Genomic DNA, 16,241 nt, shown 5'->3' with positions numbered 1-16,241 from the left:
CCTTCAGCATGACTACTTGTAGTTAAATTATTGTTTCTATGTCAAGAAACACATGGCACAAATTGTTATTATTTGTTAATGATAATTATCGGTTATTACTTTATTTTTTGTTCTTCTTGGCTTTTTGTCTTTACTAATGTGATCTTTCTTTAATTACAAATATTTTTTTACAGGTACATTGAGGTTAGAAAATAGAAAAAAATGTAAGGAAGTAGCAATGTACGCAAAGAGTTTAAAAACTCACCCATAAACTCACTGTCTACTGATCATATTTTGCTTCTTAAAATGGGAGGGCTCAGTCTTTTCCTCTCGCTGTAGGAGAAAGCCTCAGCTCATTCAGTCCATTCTGTCTCTTGAGTGTTTCTTCCCTGTAAGAAACACAGAGAAGAATTTCCAAAGAAAACTGAAGGCCTGAAACACTTCTGACACTTTGGTCCCCAAATGTGTAACGGTTTTTCCCCACGCCTAGCAGCTATCTGAGACGACTGCTCGGTGCCCCATAATTTAATTCAATTTCGACACCATCTATCCAGAGAAAGTGTCATATTCCACAGGGGAGGGGCTCAGTCCCATGAGATTGGCCCCACCCCACTTCAGAATGACAACCTAGAGATCCTCATCACTTCTGCTCGATTTGGCTTCACCTTGGGGGCTCCCATCACCCCTTCCTTGAGTCTGATAAATTTACTAAGGCAGCTCACATAACTCAGGCGAATACTTAAAGGCTGTGAGAAAGGATTCAGGTAAATAGCCAGCTGAAGAGATATGCGGGGGAGGTCTGGGAGGGTCCTGAGAGCAGGAGCCTCTGTCCCCATGGAGTTGGGGGTGTGTCACTCTCTTGGTGTGAATGTGCTCCGCAGTCTGGAAGCTCTCTGAACCCTGTACTTCTGGGAATTTCTGGAGGCTTCATCACACAGATGCAATCAGTCATCAACTCCATTTTCCACTCTTCTCCCTTCTCAAGAGAGTGGGGGAGTGCTGAAAATTCCAAGACGGATTATCGCTTGGTCTTGCCAGTCCTCATGTGGGAGCCTTCTGGGAACCCACTCGGAGTTACTTCAATAGAAGAAAAGGCTATCACTCCCGGTGGCTCAGTGAGAAAGAATCTGCCTGCACTGTGGGAGACCTGGGTTCGATCCCCAGGTCTAGAAGATCCCCTGGAGGAGGAAATGGCAACCCACTCTAGTATTCTTGCCTGGAGAATCCCATGGACAGAGGAGCCTGGCAGGCTACACAGTCCATGGGGTCCCAAAGTGTTGGACACGGCTGAGTGACTGAGCATGCACGCAGGAAATTACAAAGGTTTTAGGAGCTCTGTGTCAGGAACTGGATATATTTCTCATTGTCTTACCACTTCCATGATAAAAGCACACAGTTTGATAAACTGCATGTTTCAAAAATCACTGTATCATGAACATTTTTTCCATATTAAATATTCTGCTACTAATTTTTAGTGGTTGCACAAGGTTCTGTCTCATGGCTTTATTGCCTTCTACTAACCATAACTGTTTTGGTCTCTGTTAAAAGCAACAGTAAGTAAACTCTCTTATTGGAAAATAACAGCATCTTTGAATATGTCTTTCATCGTCTCTCTCTGAACAGATTCCCAAAAATGAATGTATGGGGCCAAGAGGAAGTTGCATAAAATTTAAGATTTTTTAAAAATTAAGTCATTGGAGTATAGTTGATTTACAACGTTTTGTTGGTTTCTGCTATACAGTGAAGTGAATCAGTCATACACAGACATACACCCCCTTTTGGATTCCCTTCCCGCTTAGGTCACCGCAGAGCGCTGAGTAGAGCTCTCTGCGCACAGTAGGTCCTCACTAGCTTATCTGATTGATACTCATGTCAGTAGTGTCTCTGTGTCAGTCCTCATCTCCCAAATCATCTCACATCCTCTTTCCCCGTCGGTAACCATGTGTGTTTGCTACGTCTGTATCTCTACTTCCGCTTTGCCAATAAGTTCGTCTCTACCACTTTTCTAAGTTCAGCATGTGCATGCGATGTTTGTTTTTCTCTCTCTGACTTACTTCACTCTGTATGGCAATCTCGGTTCATCCACATCGCTGCAAACGGCAGGATTTAGTTCCTTTTTATGGCTGAGTAATGTTCCACTGCATACATATCCCACACCTTCTCTGTCCATTCCTCTGTGGGTGGATACTTAAGTTACTTCCACATCTTGGCTTCTGTAAATAGTGCTGCACTAAACATCGCAGTTCATGCACCTTTTCAGATCATGTTTCTCTCTGGATTTATGCCTAGGAATGGGATTGCTGTGCCATATGATAGCTCTAATTTTAGCTTTTTAAGGAACCTCCATACTATTCTCCATAGTGGCTGCACCAATTTACATTCCTACCCACAGTATAGGAGGGTTTGAATGAGTGCACTTTTTAAATTTTCCCAAACTATAAAGCCTCTTGATGGAAGTGAAAGAGGAGAGTGAAAAAGTTGGCTTAAAGCTCAACATTCAGAAAACTAAGATCATGGCATCTGGTCCCATCACTTCATGGGAAATAGATGGGGAAACAGTGGAAACGAGACACACTTTATTTTTCTGGGCTCCAAAATCACTGCAGATGGTGATTGCAGCCATGAAATTAAAAGACACTTACTCCTTGGAAGGAAAGTTATGACCAACCTAGATAGCACATTAAAAAGCAGAGACATTACTTTGCCAGCAAAGGTCCATCTGGTCAAGGCTATGGTTTTTCCAGTGGTCATGTATGGATATGAGAGTTGGACTGTGAGGAAAGCTGAGCGCCGAAAAATTGATGTTTTTGAACTATGGTGTTGGAGAAGACTCTTGAGAGTCCCTTGGACTGCAAGGAGATCCAACCAGTCCATCCTAAAAGAGATCAGTCCTGGATATTCATTGGAAGGACTGATGCTGAAGCTGAAGCTCCAGTACTTTGGCCAGCTCATGCGAAGAGTGGACTCACTGGAAAAGACCCTGATGCTGGGAGGGATTGGGGGCAGGAGGAGAAGGGGATGACAGAGGATGAGCTGGCTGGATGGCATAACCGACTCGATGGGCATGAGTTTGAGTAAACTCTGGGAGTTGGTGATGGACAGGGAGGCCTGGCGTGCTGTGATTCATGGGGTCGCAAAGAGTCAGACACGACTGAGCGATTGAACTGAACTGAACTGAAACAAACACATTGCTATTACCTATCATTGTCCATTTCACCTCATCTTCCTCAGCACCCAGGAAGCTCCAGGCACACTGACTTGCTTTTTGTTTCTCAAAACACTTAGGTTTCACTCTCTTTAGGAACTTAATACTCTTCTCTCTTTCTGGAGTTTTCTTCTCCCATGTGTCAGTTGTGATAACTTATTCTGGAAAAATATAGCTCAACACCATATTAAAGTGCAATTTTAAAATTCAAATTGGAAGACAGTTTAGCTTTCCATTCTCTTCCTCACTCTTCAAAAGTCTTTTGTTTTCTTCTCTGCAGTTCCCATAACTTGCTTTTATGTTTATTTCAGAACCCGCTGCTACATTTATACCTTCATGACGGAGTAACATTTTAGCTTTATACATTGTTCTGATCTCTGGTTAATAAATTAACGCAATTGTTTTTATAGTTGTTAATGTATTACTTTCCATTATTGTAGGTTTGTTTTGATGTTCTGCTAGTTTGGGAACTGAAAGTGATTTTTGACTTTTTTTTTCTCCTTTTCTTTTTTATTAACTATGAAAAAGTTTTAAACCTATCGATTGTCCTTTGCTAAAATTTTCACTCTATCCCATGTCTTTTATCCCTAATTTCTCAATGACTTACATAAAATTGAATTAATGGATTTTTAAAGTAGATTGTTTTATTATTGATAATTTCCATAGAATATGTAATTGTAATTTGGAAGCATCTTTAATTAATTTTTTTAAAGAAAATGTTTGTATATTTCTAGTTCCTGCATTTTTGTGTTATACTTAATTATTATTTTAAAAAGAGAACTGCCTTTTACAATTTCTGCCCTTTGAAATTTATAGTATTGTTTACAGCTCAATGTGAGATAAATATTTATAAACATTCTGTGAGTACTGGGGAGATTGTATATCCTCCACAGGGTAAAAGCTTAAGTACATTTTCTTTACAAATCTATCATATTTATCATTCAGTTCAGTTCAGTTCAGTCACTCAGTCACTTAGACTGTTTGCAACCCCATGAATCGCAGCACGCCAGGCCTCCCTGTCCATCACCAACTCCCGGAGTTTGTTCAAACTCACATCCATCGAGTCGGTGATGCCATCCAACCATCTCATCCTCTGTCATCCCCTTTTCCTCCCACCTTCAATCTTTCCCAGCATCAGGGTCTTTTCCAATGAGTCATTTCTTCACATCAGATTGTCAAAGTATACTTGTCATTAATCTCTTTTAATTAGACTGTTCAAATCTATTTTTACCTCAATTGTTTTGTTTTGTTTTTTTGACTGAAGATTCTTAATGCTTTCTTGGTCCATGTAGTTTCCCTTGTGTATCTAAATTGGTTTTACTTTATTATGTTTAGTATTTTTAACTCCTTTTGTCTAAACTGTAGATGTTGCCATGTCATCAATTTATATCATTTTAACCCTTGTGAACTAAATACCACTTTAAGATAAATAGGGTGATTCTTACATTAAATTGTTTCCACTTAGTCTTAAAAATTTTTTGTACAGAGTATGAGTATGTGTAACTCTAGTAAGCAGTATACACCAGAATTTCCTTTTTAAAGAAATGTGAAGATATTAGTCTATTCATAGGGAATTTTAACTTTAAATAATGAACACTTTGGTGTGTGGGATTTTATTCCTTCATGTCCACTTAGTTCTTGCTGACCAAAACTATCAGCATTATTATTATTGCTAAATGGGATAAGATTTCTTTATATCGTTGGAAATTTGATAATAGAGTGTTGCCATAGTCTTGAAGTTTCAAGTTATCCAGTATATATTAATGAAAATAAACAGCAATGTATGACATATATGAATGTGTTATATTGTGATTCACAAATTTAATTTAGAAAATCTTCTCTCCCGTTTCTGAAACCCAGGTCTATTATAACAATACGAAATATTCTGGTCTTCTGGAGAGTATTACAGCATCAACATCTTGTAAGTCTTCTCTTGGCTATTTATTCTGTTTTCATGGTATATGTGTTCACGCTTCCAATGCTTTGTTATCTTACATTTGTACTCACATTTAATTATTAAATTTTCAAATCATTTTTTCCATAAACATTATATTTTAAGTTGTGTGAGCAAATGTACATGCAGGTGAACATTATATTAAAATAAGGCCTTACCCTTGGGCAGGCTCGGGGCCGCCCTGTGTGTTATGGGGCCCCCTCTCCTGTCCGCACGCACCTGGCCACTCCACAGTACTCAGTGAATGTATTAGTGGAATATTTTGTCCTGCTGGCATTTATCTGAAAACTTGAAAGAAAGGCTCCGCTATTGTCTTCAGCCACCTGTCTTCTGATGTAGGCATTTTTGAATGTACAGTAAGCTGAGGGGTGGTCTGGCATCTTCAGTCATCTTATCACCGTGTGGCCTGTGTGTGTTTGCTGTTGTTTGTTTTTCAAACAGATGCTTTGTGTGTGTGCTCAGCCGATCAGTGCCTCTGACTCTTGTGGCCCCATGGACTGTAGCCTGCCAGGTTTCTCTGTCCATGGGATTTCCCAGGCAAGAATACTGGAGTGGGTTGCCATTTCCTCCTCCAGGGGATCTTCCTACCCGGAGATCGAACCAGTCAACCTTACCTCCCGTGACCAAAAACTAGACTCAGCCAAGGCTGAGTTTATTTATCATAAGCAGGATTTTGCTAATTCTGGACATTGCTTTTCAATCACCTGAATGTATCCAACCCGAGGTTTCCTGAAAAAGAAAATAATATCTTAAATTCAGTTTAGGAAATTCAATTCTTAAAAGTTGGTTGATTTCATAAAATAATTCATGAAGAATTTATCTACATAGACTCCTATTATGATTCTGTTTATGATGTTTCTTCCTGTTAGGAACTAGCACATTTGTTTTGTATTCTGTGTTAGACATTGTTTGTGTACTGTGTTAGACATTGTTACCTTATCTTTCTTTGAACTTACTTTTTATTGATGTATAGTTGAATGTTGATTACAATGTTGTGTTGATTACTCCTGTGCAGTGAAGCATCTCACATACTTCTAAAAACACCCTGCTTTTATGTTCTTTTCCATTATGGTTTGTCCAGGATATTGAACATAGTTCTCAGTGCTCTACAGTACGGCCTTGTAGTTTATCCATTATAATCTGTTCCGCATGTACACCAGTTTGCATCTACTCATCCCAAACTCCCCCCAAATATGGGATGCTTCGTGCGTTTGTGTGTCGTCCTTATGCAGGACTGGCACTAAAATTCTCTGCATTGTTTTAGTCTGCAGAAGCCAGCACTGTTACCTTTTTTTTCCTGTCCCTCAACTGTATGCTTGGCAGAAGCAGGTGTTACTACAAATCTATGCTGATTTACCCAACTAAGCTAGGATAAACAGCCCCTGAAAGCTTCCCCAGCAGCTCAGTGGTAAAGAATCCGCCTGCCAATGCAGGAGACATGGGTTTGATCCCTGGAGAAGCAAATGGCAACTCACTCTAGTATTTTTACCTGGAAAATTCTATGGGGAGAGGAGCCTGGTGGGCTACAGTCCATGGCATGACAGAGTCAGACGTGACTGAGTACGCAAGCAAAAATGCTTTAATCAAAATAGAGGTGTGTGTAGGAAAAGTCACTGAAATTAAATGTCGCTGTACCAGTGAGGGTAGCAGCTGGGCGTCACCGCTCCCCGCTGCTTGTCCTGCTCACCAGAACACCCAATTTTCACTATTTCTGTTTTCAGTTCTTACAGTTTCCTCCAAGTCTAAAAATAATTATCACCTCTTGCTCTTTCGAGAGTTGCTTATTGGTCTGAACCTATGCAGGAAGACCTAGCACTGTTTTAAGTTTTCTCTGCTTGTTAGCGTTGTAAATTAAGTTAAATTCAGACCTCCAAGTGCAGTGTTACCAAGCATAGCTGGTTTTTATTTTTATTTTTTAAAGATTTTTTTGATGTAGACCATTTTTAAAGTCTTTCCTGGATTTGTTACAATATTGCTTCTATTTTATATTTTGTGTTTTTTTTGGCTATGAGGCATGTGGGATCTTGATTCCCTGACCAGGGGTTGAACCTGTGGTCCCTGCATCGGAAGGCAAAGTCTTAACCACTGGACCACCAGGGAAGTCCCTACACAGCTGTTTCTGATGGCACCTCACCAGTACTCATATGGACGTGCACATTCACTAATGCTTTATTTTCCCAAGTCTTTCCAAAGAGAGAAGATATAAAAGCATCTTATTTTCTAAACTTGCTTGACTAGGTTCCATAAAAAGTTTTAGTTCTTTCTGCTCAGATATTTTAAATGAAGATTCCTGATGTGAAATGCCATATACATTCAGCCAGCTCTCTTGAACTTTATTTCCATGCACTTTTCTTTTCTAAGCTCTCGCAATACCAACAGCTTCATTGAGTTTTTCTGATTATGTAAACAGTTCCTAGTGGCAGCACCTACTCTTGGGGGTCGTAGATTCCACTGGACATTTCACATACCCATCTCTATGAGCCCAACTTGGCACCGCTTCACTCAGAGAAACACGGAGCAGGAAGCACAATCAGAAGGGGGGTCTGGCCAAGGAATTCCTGGTAGCGTTGCCCGCCACACTCTGAGGGCCATGAACAATTCGACCCCCTGGACTCCACTGAGAAGAGTGAGGCCACGTGTGGTGGAGCGACCCAGCTTAGAAGCCCCACGTCAAGAAAGGAACTGCTACATCGTGTAACAGTTCCATGGGCACGGCTGCCAAAGGTGCCGACGGGTGAGCCCAGTGAGACGATGTGCGCTGGGTGCGTGCACTCAGGGAGGCCAAGGTCAGCCCTTCCCACCAGGACGGTGGTTCATCCACACCCGTCCTGGCCCAGACGCCACGCAGAGCTCAGGGATTGTGTCGCCAAGTAACACAGCTGCTAGTCCATCTTTGTCAGATTTTACCGTCAGTGGAGATAGAGGGTTACCCCATCGTCCTTTTCTCTGTAAGGCAGAAAAAGTATTAACTCTTTCTAAACAGATTCTCCTAAGAGATAAATCATGTCGTCCCGTTTTAATAGTTAACATCTACTCGAGGGTGGGGTGGCTCTTGAGTTGTGAATTTCAGAAGCACAGCTACTCGAAATGTATTTTACTCAGTTTTTCTGGCATCACAATCCAGCACCAGTATTTTGACAACATTTGGGCCCTTTTCTTCTGAAGCTCTCTAAGGGTACAGCCCAGATGCCACTGTAAAATTTCCCTTCATCGGTTTCCCGTTTTAGAATTGCTGCATTTCAATGTCATGTATTTTTTAAATTTTACTGTTTTTTTTAAATCTTGTACTGTAAGAAGGAAATATGCCAATTTTGCATGCATTAAGATATCTTTATAATGGCACTTGATCAATATTTTGCCCTGGGATGGAATCTATGCTTAAAAATCTAGACTTTGAAAGTATTTCTGGGGACATCCCTGGTGGTCCAGTGGGTAAGTCTTCACCTTCTTGCAGGGTGTTGCAGGTTCAGTCCTTCCATAAAATTCCGCATGCTGCATCGTGTGGCGAATAAACAAATAAATAAATGCAAGCTCTACAGCAGAAGTTTTTAAAGTATGTCTGTCTGTTGCACTGTGTCCCGTGTGACTCCCAGCTTCTTTATCTTTCCATCTATCCCCTTGTTTTATTTTCTCCCGGGAATGTTTCGGCTCTCCTCTTTACTCTTGGTCATCTGTGGGTCTTTTGCGCTTATTTTCCTGGATGCTACTGGCCTTTGTGACCTGGAGACTAGCATCTGTGGAAATTTTCTGTGTTTCACTTTCTTTTTGCCGGCCTTTTGGAGTTCGTCTCAGTCACATTTTGGAGTCCAAAGTTGATGTATTACTTTGGCATCGATCTTTCGTGAGTGGGTTTCCTTGAGGGTTTGGTTCTCATTGGCAATTTTATCCTAGTTATAGTGCTGCACGGGAGAAGGTGATTAGAAGCTTGGTCATCCTTGAGGGGCTGTGTGGGCCGTGGAGATTCCCTGTGTTGTTACTGATTTATTTTCTCCAGCATCATCCATCGTTTGGGCAGCCCTTGGCCTGGCTGAGTCACTCCGTGCTTCCGGCTGTAAACGAAATGTCTCATGCTCAGGAAATCTTCCACAGACCATATAGAAAATAGGTTTCTCTTATTTTCACCCCTCTCTACCTTTTTTCCCTTAAATCCAAGGAAAATAAATAATTATTGTATTGGCTTATTTACCTGTCTAGCCTTTGTTTCCCCCCAGAGATAAGGAAGTTTCCCTCCGAACTGGTGCCTTTTTATGCCGTGTTTTCTGTCTTGTCCCCAGAGACCGTCATGGTTGTAGGGAGCATGGCATTTGCTCGGTCAGTGGGGGATGAGTGAGCAGTATTGATCAGTTAAGACAGTGGTGGATGCCGTGACAGATCCCCAAGTGGCTGTGGCATAACTGAGCAGACATTGCTTATTTTCTTAATCATTTTTAAAAATTGGAGCATAGTTGCTTCATGGTTGGTGGGTTAGTTTCTGCTGTACAGTGAAGTGACTTAGCCGTATGCACGCGTGCATCTCCTTCCTCTTGGGCCTCCACCCCTCAACCCACCCCTCTCGGTCATCGCAGAGTGCTGGGCTGGCCTGAGCTGAGCTGAGCTGGGCAGGCTTCCCGGTCCACCCCCAGCTCCCGCGTACAGCGGCTTCCCGCTGGTCATCTCCCTGTGACAGCGCTCGGCTCTCAGTTCGTTCCCCGATCTTTGGTGTCCGCCTGTCTGTCCTACATCTGCATCTCTACCCCTGCCCTGCAAAGAGGTTCGTCTGTACCATTTTTCTAGATTCCACATACTGGCACTGATACGCATTATTTGTTTTCCTCTTTCTGACTGACTTCACTCTGTCTGCTGGGCTCTAGGTCCGTTTTTACTCTACCTGGGGATGTTTATGTTCTTGTCGAGGGCAGAGTCCTGGTCTATGCACTCATTCAAAGCTCCCCGCGGAGCTCCACAGGCGGCTCCTGAATTTGGGATGACGACCAACCTCCAGCCAGGACTTTGGAGAAGAGAATGTAGGGTCTTTCATGGGGTGGAAAATACCAGACCCAGCTGTGATCGATATGCCTCCTACCCTTACATGCCTCCTACCTCCTACCTGGACACACTTAACAGCAAACGAGAGAAAATAGGTCTGCTCAAGAGTTAGCCAGGGCCAGCCTCGGGCAGAGGAGGGGAGCAGGGCAGGGAGGAGTTGTTCCCCTCAGCTCCACAGACTGTCTCCAGCCAAAAGCACAAGAGATGGCTGTGTATTCGTTTTCTCTTGCCGTATAATGGGTTAAACCAGCGGCTTCACACCACACCCATTGACTTATTAGCTCACAATTCCGTAGTCAGAGTTCCAGCTCCATGTGACTGGGTCTTCTGAAACCTAGATGTCAGCCAGGATGAGTTTTTATCTGGAGAATATGCATACAAATGCTTCCAGGATCGATCCAGGTTGGCGGAATCCTATTTCTTGCTGTGGTGGGACCGCTGACCTGATTTCCTCTGGGGTCCCGGGACCAGGGCTTGCAGTCAGCTCCCAGAAGCCCCTCGTGTTCTTTCCACCTGACCTGCTCCAGACAGCCTGGGGAGTCCTTCCAGTGCCTAAGGGTCATGGTTAGGTCATGCTCACCCAGAACAGTCTCGGTATCTTCCAGCAGGAAAGTCCCCGCTGGCTCGAGGCTGGAATTCGCTCTGCACAGTTCCTTCACCGTAGTGCCTACCTTGGTGGTTGATGAGATAACCAAGACCTGGAAACCCTGGGCACTATCTGGAAATTCTCCTCACCACCTATTTCCTTCAAAACACCCAGGCTTCTCAGCCCACCCCCACCTCAAATGGATAATTTCTGTATTGCCTTAGAAACATGATTTAGGAGGGTTGAATTTGTTTCCTCACCTACAAGAGTAAGAACGCTAGGTCTCGGCCCATCTTCAGGAAGCACAGCGGCACAGCAGCGGTCGTGAACCCTGATGAAGATAAAGGTCCTCCACTCCCACCATCAGTTCAGTTCAGTCTCTCAGTCATGTCTGCCTCTTTGTGACCCCATGGACTGCAGCACGCCAGGCTTCCCTGTCCATCACCAACTCCCAGAGCTTGCTCGAACTCACATCCAGCGAGTCGGTGATGCCATCCAACCATCTCATCCTCTGTCGTCCCCTTCTCCTCCTGCCTTCAATCTTTCCCAGCATCAGGGTCTTTTCCAATGAGTCAGTTCTTCGCATCAGGTAGCCAAAGGATTGGAGTTTCAGCTTCAGCATTAGTCCTTCCAATGAATATTCAGGACCAATTTCCTTTAGGACTCCCACCATGCCCAACGTCAGTTCGTAATCCATCACCATAATCGCTGTCTTGCCAGTACTCAGGAATCCCTTGATCTTGGAACCAACATCTATGACTACCAGCTTTCTTCTTTCTCTCCTGGGTCACCGTTTCCCTCCACGGCTGGGCAGGTCTCGCCGGCGGGCCGTTGTCAAAAGCAAACAAGCAGCAGCCGATATCTCTCTTCTGACCCTGCTTCCTCTTCCGCTGCCGCCCTAGTTCTTCACCCGCACACCTGCCAACAGCAACACCCCTTTCATCCTGCTTCACTTGCGAGTCCCTCTGCCGGCTGCATCTTTGCCTCCTACTTTTTAATCCTGAGTGTCTCAGGACTGAGTCTTGGGACTTCTATCCACTTTTGATTTCCGGGTTAATCGTTCAGTCTTCACAGCTTTAAGCAACAGCTGTCTGTTGGAGGCCCTCTGCCCAGTCTCAGATCCTTTCTAGCCGGCTTCCTACTTGGCACCTCCCCTTGGGTGTCCGCCTGTCCTTTCAGACTCTCAGATCCCAAACTGAGTTTCTGTTTCCCTCTGAGGGCTGCTCCGCACAGCCTTCGTGGTCTTCAGTGATTGTGGTGCTGTTGGATTACTTTCTCCTAACACTAGCGCTGCCAGCCTCATCTCATATTTTGCCTGGATGATGGTACTTTCAACAAGGGGGTTATAAAAATCTGTATAATGCCCAAGTCACACTTTATTACTCCTCTAATCAAAATCCTGCTGGTGGTACACATTTAACTCAAAAACCAAGGTCAGCGGGCATTCCCTGGAGGTCCAGTGGTTCACACTCTGTGCTTTCTCTTTGGAGGGTGTGGGCTCAAACCCTGACTGGGGAGCTAAGATCCTACAAATTTATTGGTGCAGCAAAACAACAAACACACACACCAGTGTGACCTTAGATGGTTTGCAAGCCCCTCCAGTCTTACCCGTGCCCTCTGCTGCCTCCCAGCCACATTCTCAGCTGCACCTCCTGATGCCCATCCCTCCCCCACCCGACTCCAGCCTCAGGGGATTCTTGCTGCTCCTTATGCTAGGTGTGTTCCTGCCTCCAGGCTCACACCTAATCACACCAGTGCCTGAACGGGCATCCCCCAGATACTGTCCAGCTAACTCCTCACCTTCTCAGTTCCGTTCAGTTCAGTTCAGCCACCCAGTCGTGTCTGACCCTTTGCAACCCCATGGACTGCGGCACGCCAGGCCTCCCTGTCCATCACCAACTCCTGGAGCTTACTCACACGCATGTCCATTGAGTTGGTGATGTCATCCAGCCATCTCATCCTCTGTCGTCCCCTTCTCCTCCCGCATCAGTCTTTCCCAATAAGTCAGTTTTTCTAATCAGGTAGCCAAAGTATTGGAGTTTCAGCTTTAGCATCAGCCCTTCTAATGAATACTCAGGATGGATCTCCTTTAGGATAGACTGGTTGGATCTCCTTGCAGTCCAAGGGACTCTCAGGAGTCTCCTCCAACACCACAGTTCAAAAGCATCAGTTCTTTGGTGCTGGTGCTCAGCTTTCTTTATAGTCCAACTCTCACATCCGTACATGAATACTGGAAAAACCATAGCTTTGACTAGATGGACCTTTGTTGGCAAAATAATGTCTCTCCTTTTCAATATGCTGTCTAGGTTGGTCATAACTTTTCTTCCAAAGAGTAAGCATCTTTGAATTTCATGGCTGCAGTCATTGTCTGCAGATTTTGAAGCCCAGAACAATAAAGTGTATCTCTGTTTCCACTGTTTCCCCATCTATTTGCCATGAGGTGATGGGACCAGATGCCATGATCTTAGTTTTCTGAACGTTAAGCTTTAAGCCAACTTTTTCACTCTCCTCTTTCACTTTCATCAAGAGGCTCTTTAGTTCCTCTTCACTCTCTGCCATAAGGGTGGTGTCATCTGCATATCTGAGGTTATTGATATTTATCCTGGCAATCTTGATTCCAGCTTGTGCTTCATCCAGCCCAGAATTTCTCATGATGTACTCTGCACAGAAGTTCAATAAGCAGGGTGTCAATTTACAGTCTTGACGTACTCCTTTCCCTATTTGGAACCAGTCTGTTGTTCCATGTCCTGTTCTAACTGTTGCTTCCTGACCTGCATACAGATTTCTCAGGAGGCAGGTCAGGTGGTCTGGTATTCCCACCTCTTTCAGAATTTTCCACAGTTTGATCACAGTTTGTGATCCACACAGTCAAAGGCTTTGGCATAGTCGATAAAGCAGAAGTAGATGTTTTTCTGGAACTCTCTCACTTTTTCGATGATCCAACGGATGTTGGCAATTTGATCTCTGATTCTTCTGCCTTTTCTAAATCCAATTTGAACATCTGTGTTTACAGTTCCTGTACTGTTGAAGCCTGGCTTGGAGAATTTTGAGCATTACTTTACTAGCATGTGAGATGAGTGCAATTGTGTGGTAGTTTGAGCATTCCTTGGCATTGCCTTTCTTAGGGATTGGAATGAAAACTGACCTTTCCCAGTCCCGTGGTCACTGCTGAGTTTTCCAAATTTGCTGGCATATTGAGTGCAGCACTTTCACAGCATCATCTTTCAGGATCTGAAATAGCTCAACTGGAATTCCATCACATCTGCTAGCTTTGTTTGTACTGATGCTTCCTAAGGCCCACTTGACTTTGCATTCCAGAATGTCTGGCTCTAGGTGAGTGATCACCCCATTGTGATTATCTGGGTCATGAAGATCTTTTTTCTATAGTTCTTCTGTGTATTCTTGCCACCTCTTCTTAATAGCTTCTGCTTCTGTTAGGTCCATACCATTTCTGTCCTTTACTGTGCCCATCTTTGCTTGACATGTTCCCTTGGTAGCTCTAGTTTTCTTGAAGAGATCTCTAGTCTTTCCCATTCTATTGTTTTCCTCTATTTCTTTGCATTGATCACTGAGGAAGGCTTTCTTATCTCTCTTTGCTATTCTTTGGAACTCTGCATTCAAATGGCTGTATCTTTATTTTTCTCCTTTGCTTTTCACTTCTCTTCTTTTTGCAGCTATTTGTAAGGCCTCCTGAGACAACCATTTTGCCTTTTTGCATTTCTTTTTCTTGGGGGTCGTCTTGATCCCTGCCTCTCGTGCAATGTCACAAACCTTCATCCATAGTTTGTCAGGCACTCTGTCTATCAGATATAACCCCTTGACTCTATTTGTCACTTCCACTGTATAGTCATAAGGGATTTGATTTAGATCATACCTGAATGGTCTAGTGGTTTTCCCTACTTTCTTCAGTTTAATTGAATTTGGCAATAAGGAGTTCATGATTTGAGCCACAGTCAGCTCCCAGTCTTGTTTTTGCTATTATATAGAGCTTCTCCACCTTTGGCTGCAAAGAATATAATCAATCTGATTTCAGTGTTGAGCATCTGGTGATGTCCATGTGTAGAGTCTTCTCTTGTGTTGTTGGAAGAGGGTGTTTGCTAAGACCAGTGCTTTCCCTTGGCAGAACTCTATGAGCCTTTGCCCTGCTTCATTCTGTACTCCAAGGCCAAATTTGCCTGTTACTCCAGGTGTTTCTTGACTTCCTCCTTTTGCATTCCAGTCCCCTATAATGAAAAGGACATCTTTTTTGGGTGTTAGTTCTAGAAGGTCTTGTAGGTCTTCATAGAACTGTTCAACTTCAGCTTCTTCAGCGTTACTGTCCAGGGCATAGGCTTGGATTACCGTGTTATTGACTGTTTGCCTTGGAAACGAACAGAGATCATTCTGTCATTTTTGAGACCGCATCCAAGTACTGCATTCTGGACTCTTTTGTTGACTATGATGGCTACTCCATTTCTTCTAAGGGGTTCTTGCCCACAGTAGTAGATATAATGGTCATCTAAGTTAAATTCACCCATTCCAGTCCATTTTAGTTCACTGATTCCTAAAATATCAATGTTCACACTTGCCATCTCCTGTTTGACCACTTCTAATTTGCCTTGATTCATGGACCTAGCATTCCAGGTTCCTATGCAATATTGCTCTTTACTGCATCAGACTTTACTTCCATCACCAGTCACCTCCACAGCTGGGTGTTGTTTTTGCTTTGGCTCCATCTCTTCATTCTTTCTGAAGTTATTTCTCCACTGATCTCCAGTAGCATATTGGGTACCTACCGACCTGGGGAGTTCACCTTCCAGTGTCCTATCTTTTTGCCTTTTCGTACTGTTCACGGGGTTCTCAAGGCAAGAATACTGAAGTGGTATGCCATTCCCTTCTCCAGTGGACCACGTTTTGTCAGAACTCTCCACCATGACCCGTCTGTCTGGGTGGCCCCACACGGCATGGCTCATAGTTTCATTGTGTTAGACAAGGCTGTGGTCCATGTGATCAGATTGGTTAGTTTTCTGTGATTGTGGTTTTCAGTCTGCCCTCTGAGAGTCTCTGGCGGGAATGGGGTTTGATTCTAAACGTGATTTCTCCCCTTCTGCCATCTTGCTGAGGCTTCTCTGCCCTTGGACATGGGGTATCTCCTTACAGTTGCTCCAGCGCCGTGTAGCTGACGCTCCAGTCTTCATCATCTTCCAACCTATTTCACTGTTCGCTTGTTTATAGAGTATATTGTTACCTGTCTTTCCTCCCAGAATGTCAGTCCCATGAGTACAAGGATGTTTGTCTGTCTCGTTCTCTGAGACATCTTAAATACTTAAATCAGTGGCACACACTAAGACCCAAAATATTTTGGGTGAATAGTGAATAATTAATACTGACTATGTCCCGGCACTATGCTAAATGTCTACTGTGAATCAAACTTAGCCTCAATTTACTAATTAGGGATGGAGATACAAAGATAATGAGCGTTGTGGCCAAGGTCCCAGCCAGGAAGTGGTGGA

General features: G+C 43.6%; 1 protein-coding gene across 9 annotated transcripts in view; it reads left to right on the top strand.

The window, feature by feature from the left end:
* Positions 1 to 16,241, top strand: part of PTPRC (protein tyrosine phosphatase receptor type C) — a 123,061-nt gene that overhangs the window by 79,318 nt on the left and 27,502 nt on the right. For all 9 annotated transcript variants that reach the window (XM_043484959.1, XM_043484961.1, XM_043484967.1 and 6 more), the window contains one exon: positions 5,045 to 5,105. In XM_043484959.1, the coding sequence (XP_043340894.1) occupies positions 5,045 to 5,105 (61 nt within the window). The remainder of the gene's footprint in view (positions 1 to 5,044; positions 5,106 to 16,241) is intronic.

The sequence above is a fragment of the Cervus canadensis genome, chromosome 13 (genome assembly GCF_019320065.1).
Source record: "Cervus canadensis isolate Bull #8, Minnesota chromosome 13, ASM1932006v1, whole genome shotgun sequence".
NCBI classification, from domain to species: domain Eukaryota; kingdom Metazoa; phylum Chordata; class Mammalia; order Artiodactyla; family Cervidae; genus Cervus; species Cervus canadensis.
Note: the sequence above shows the minus strand (reverse complement) of the source record. Positions and strands in the feature narration are given on the sequence as shown.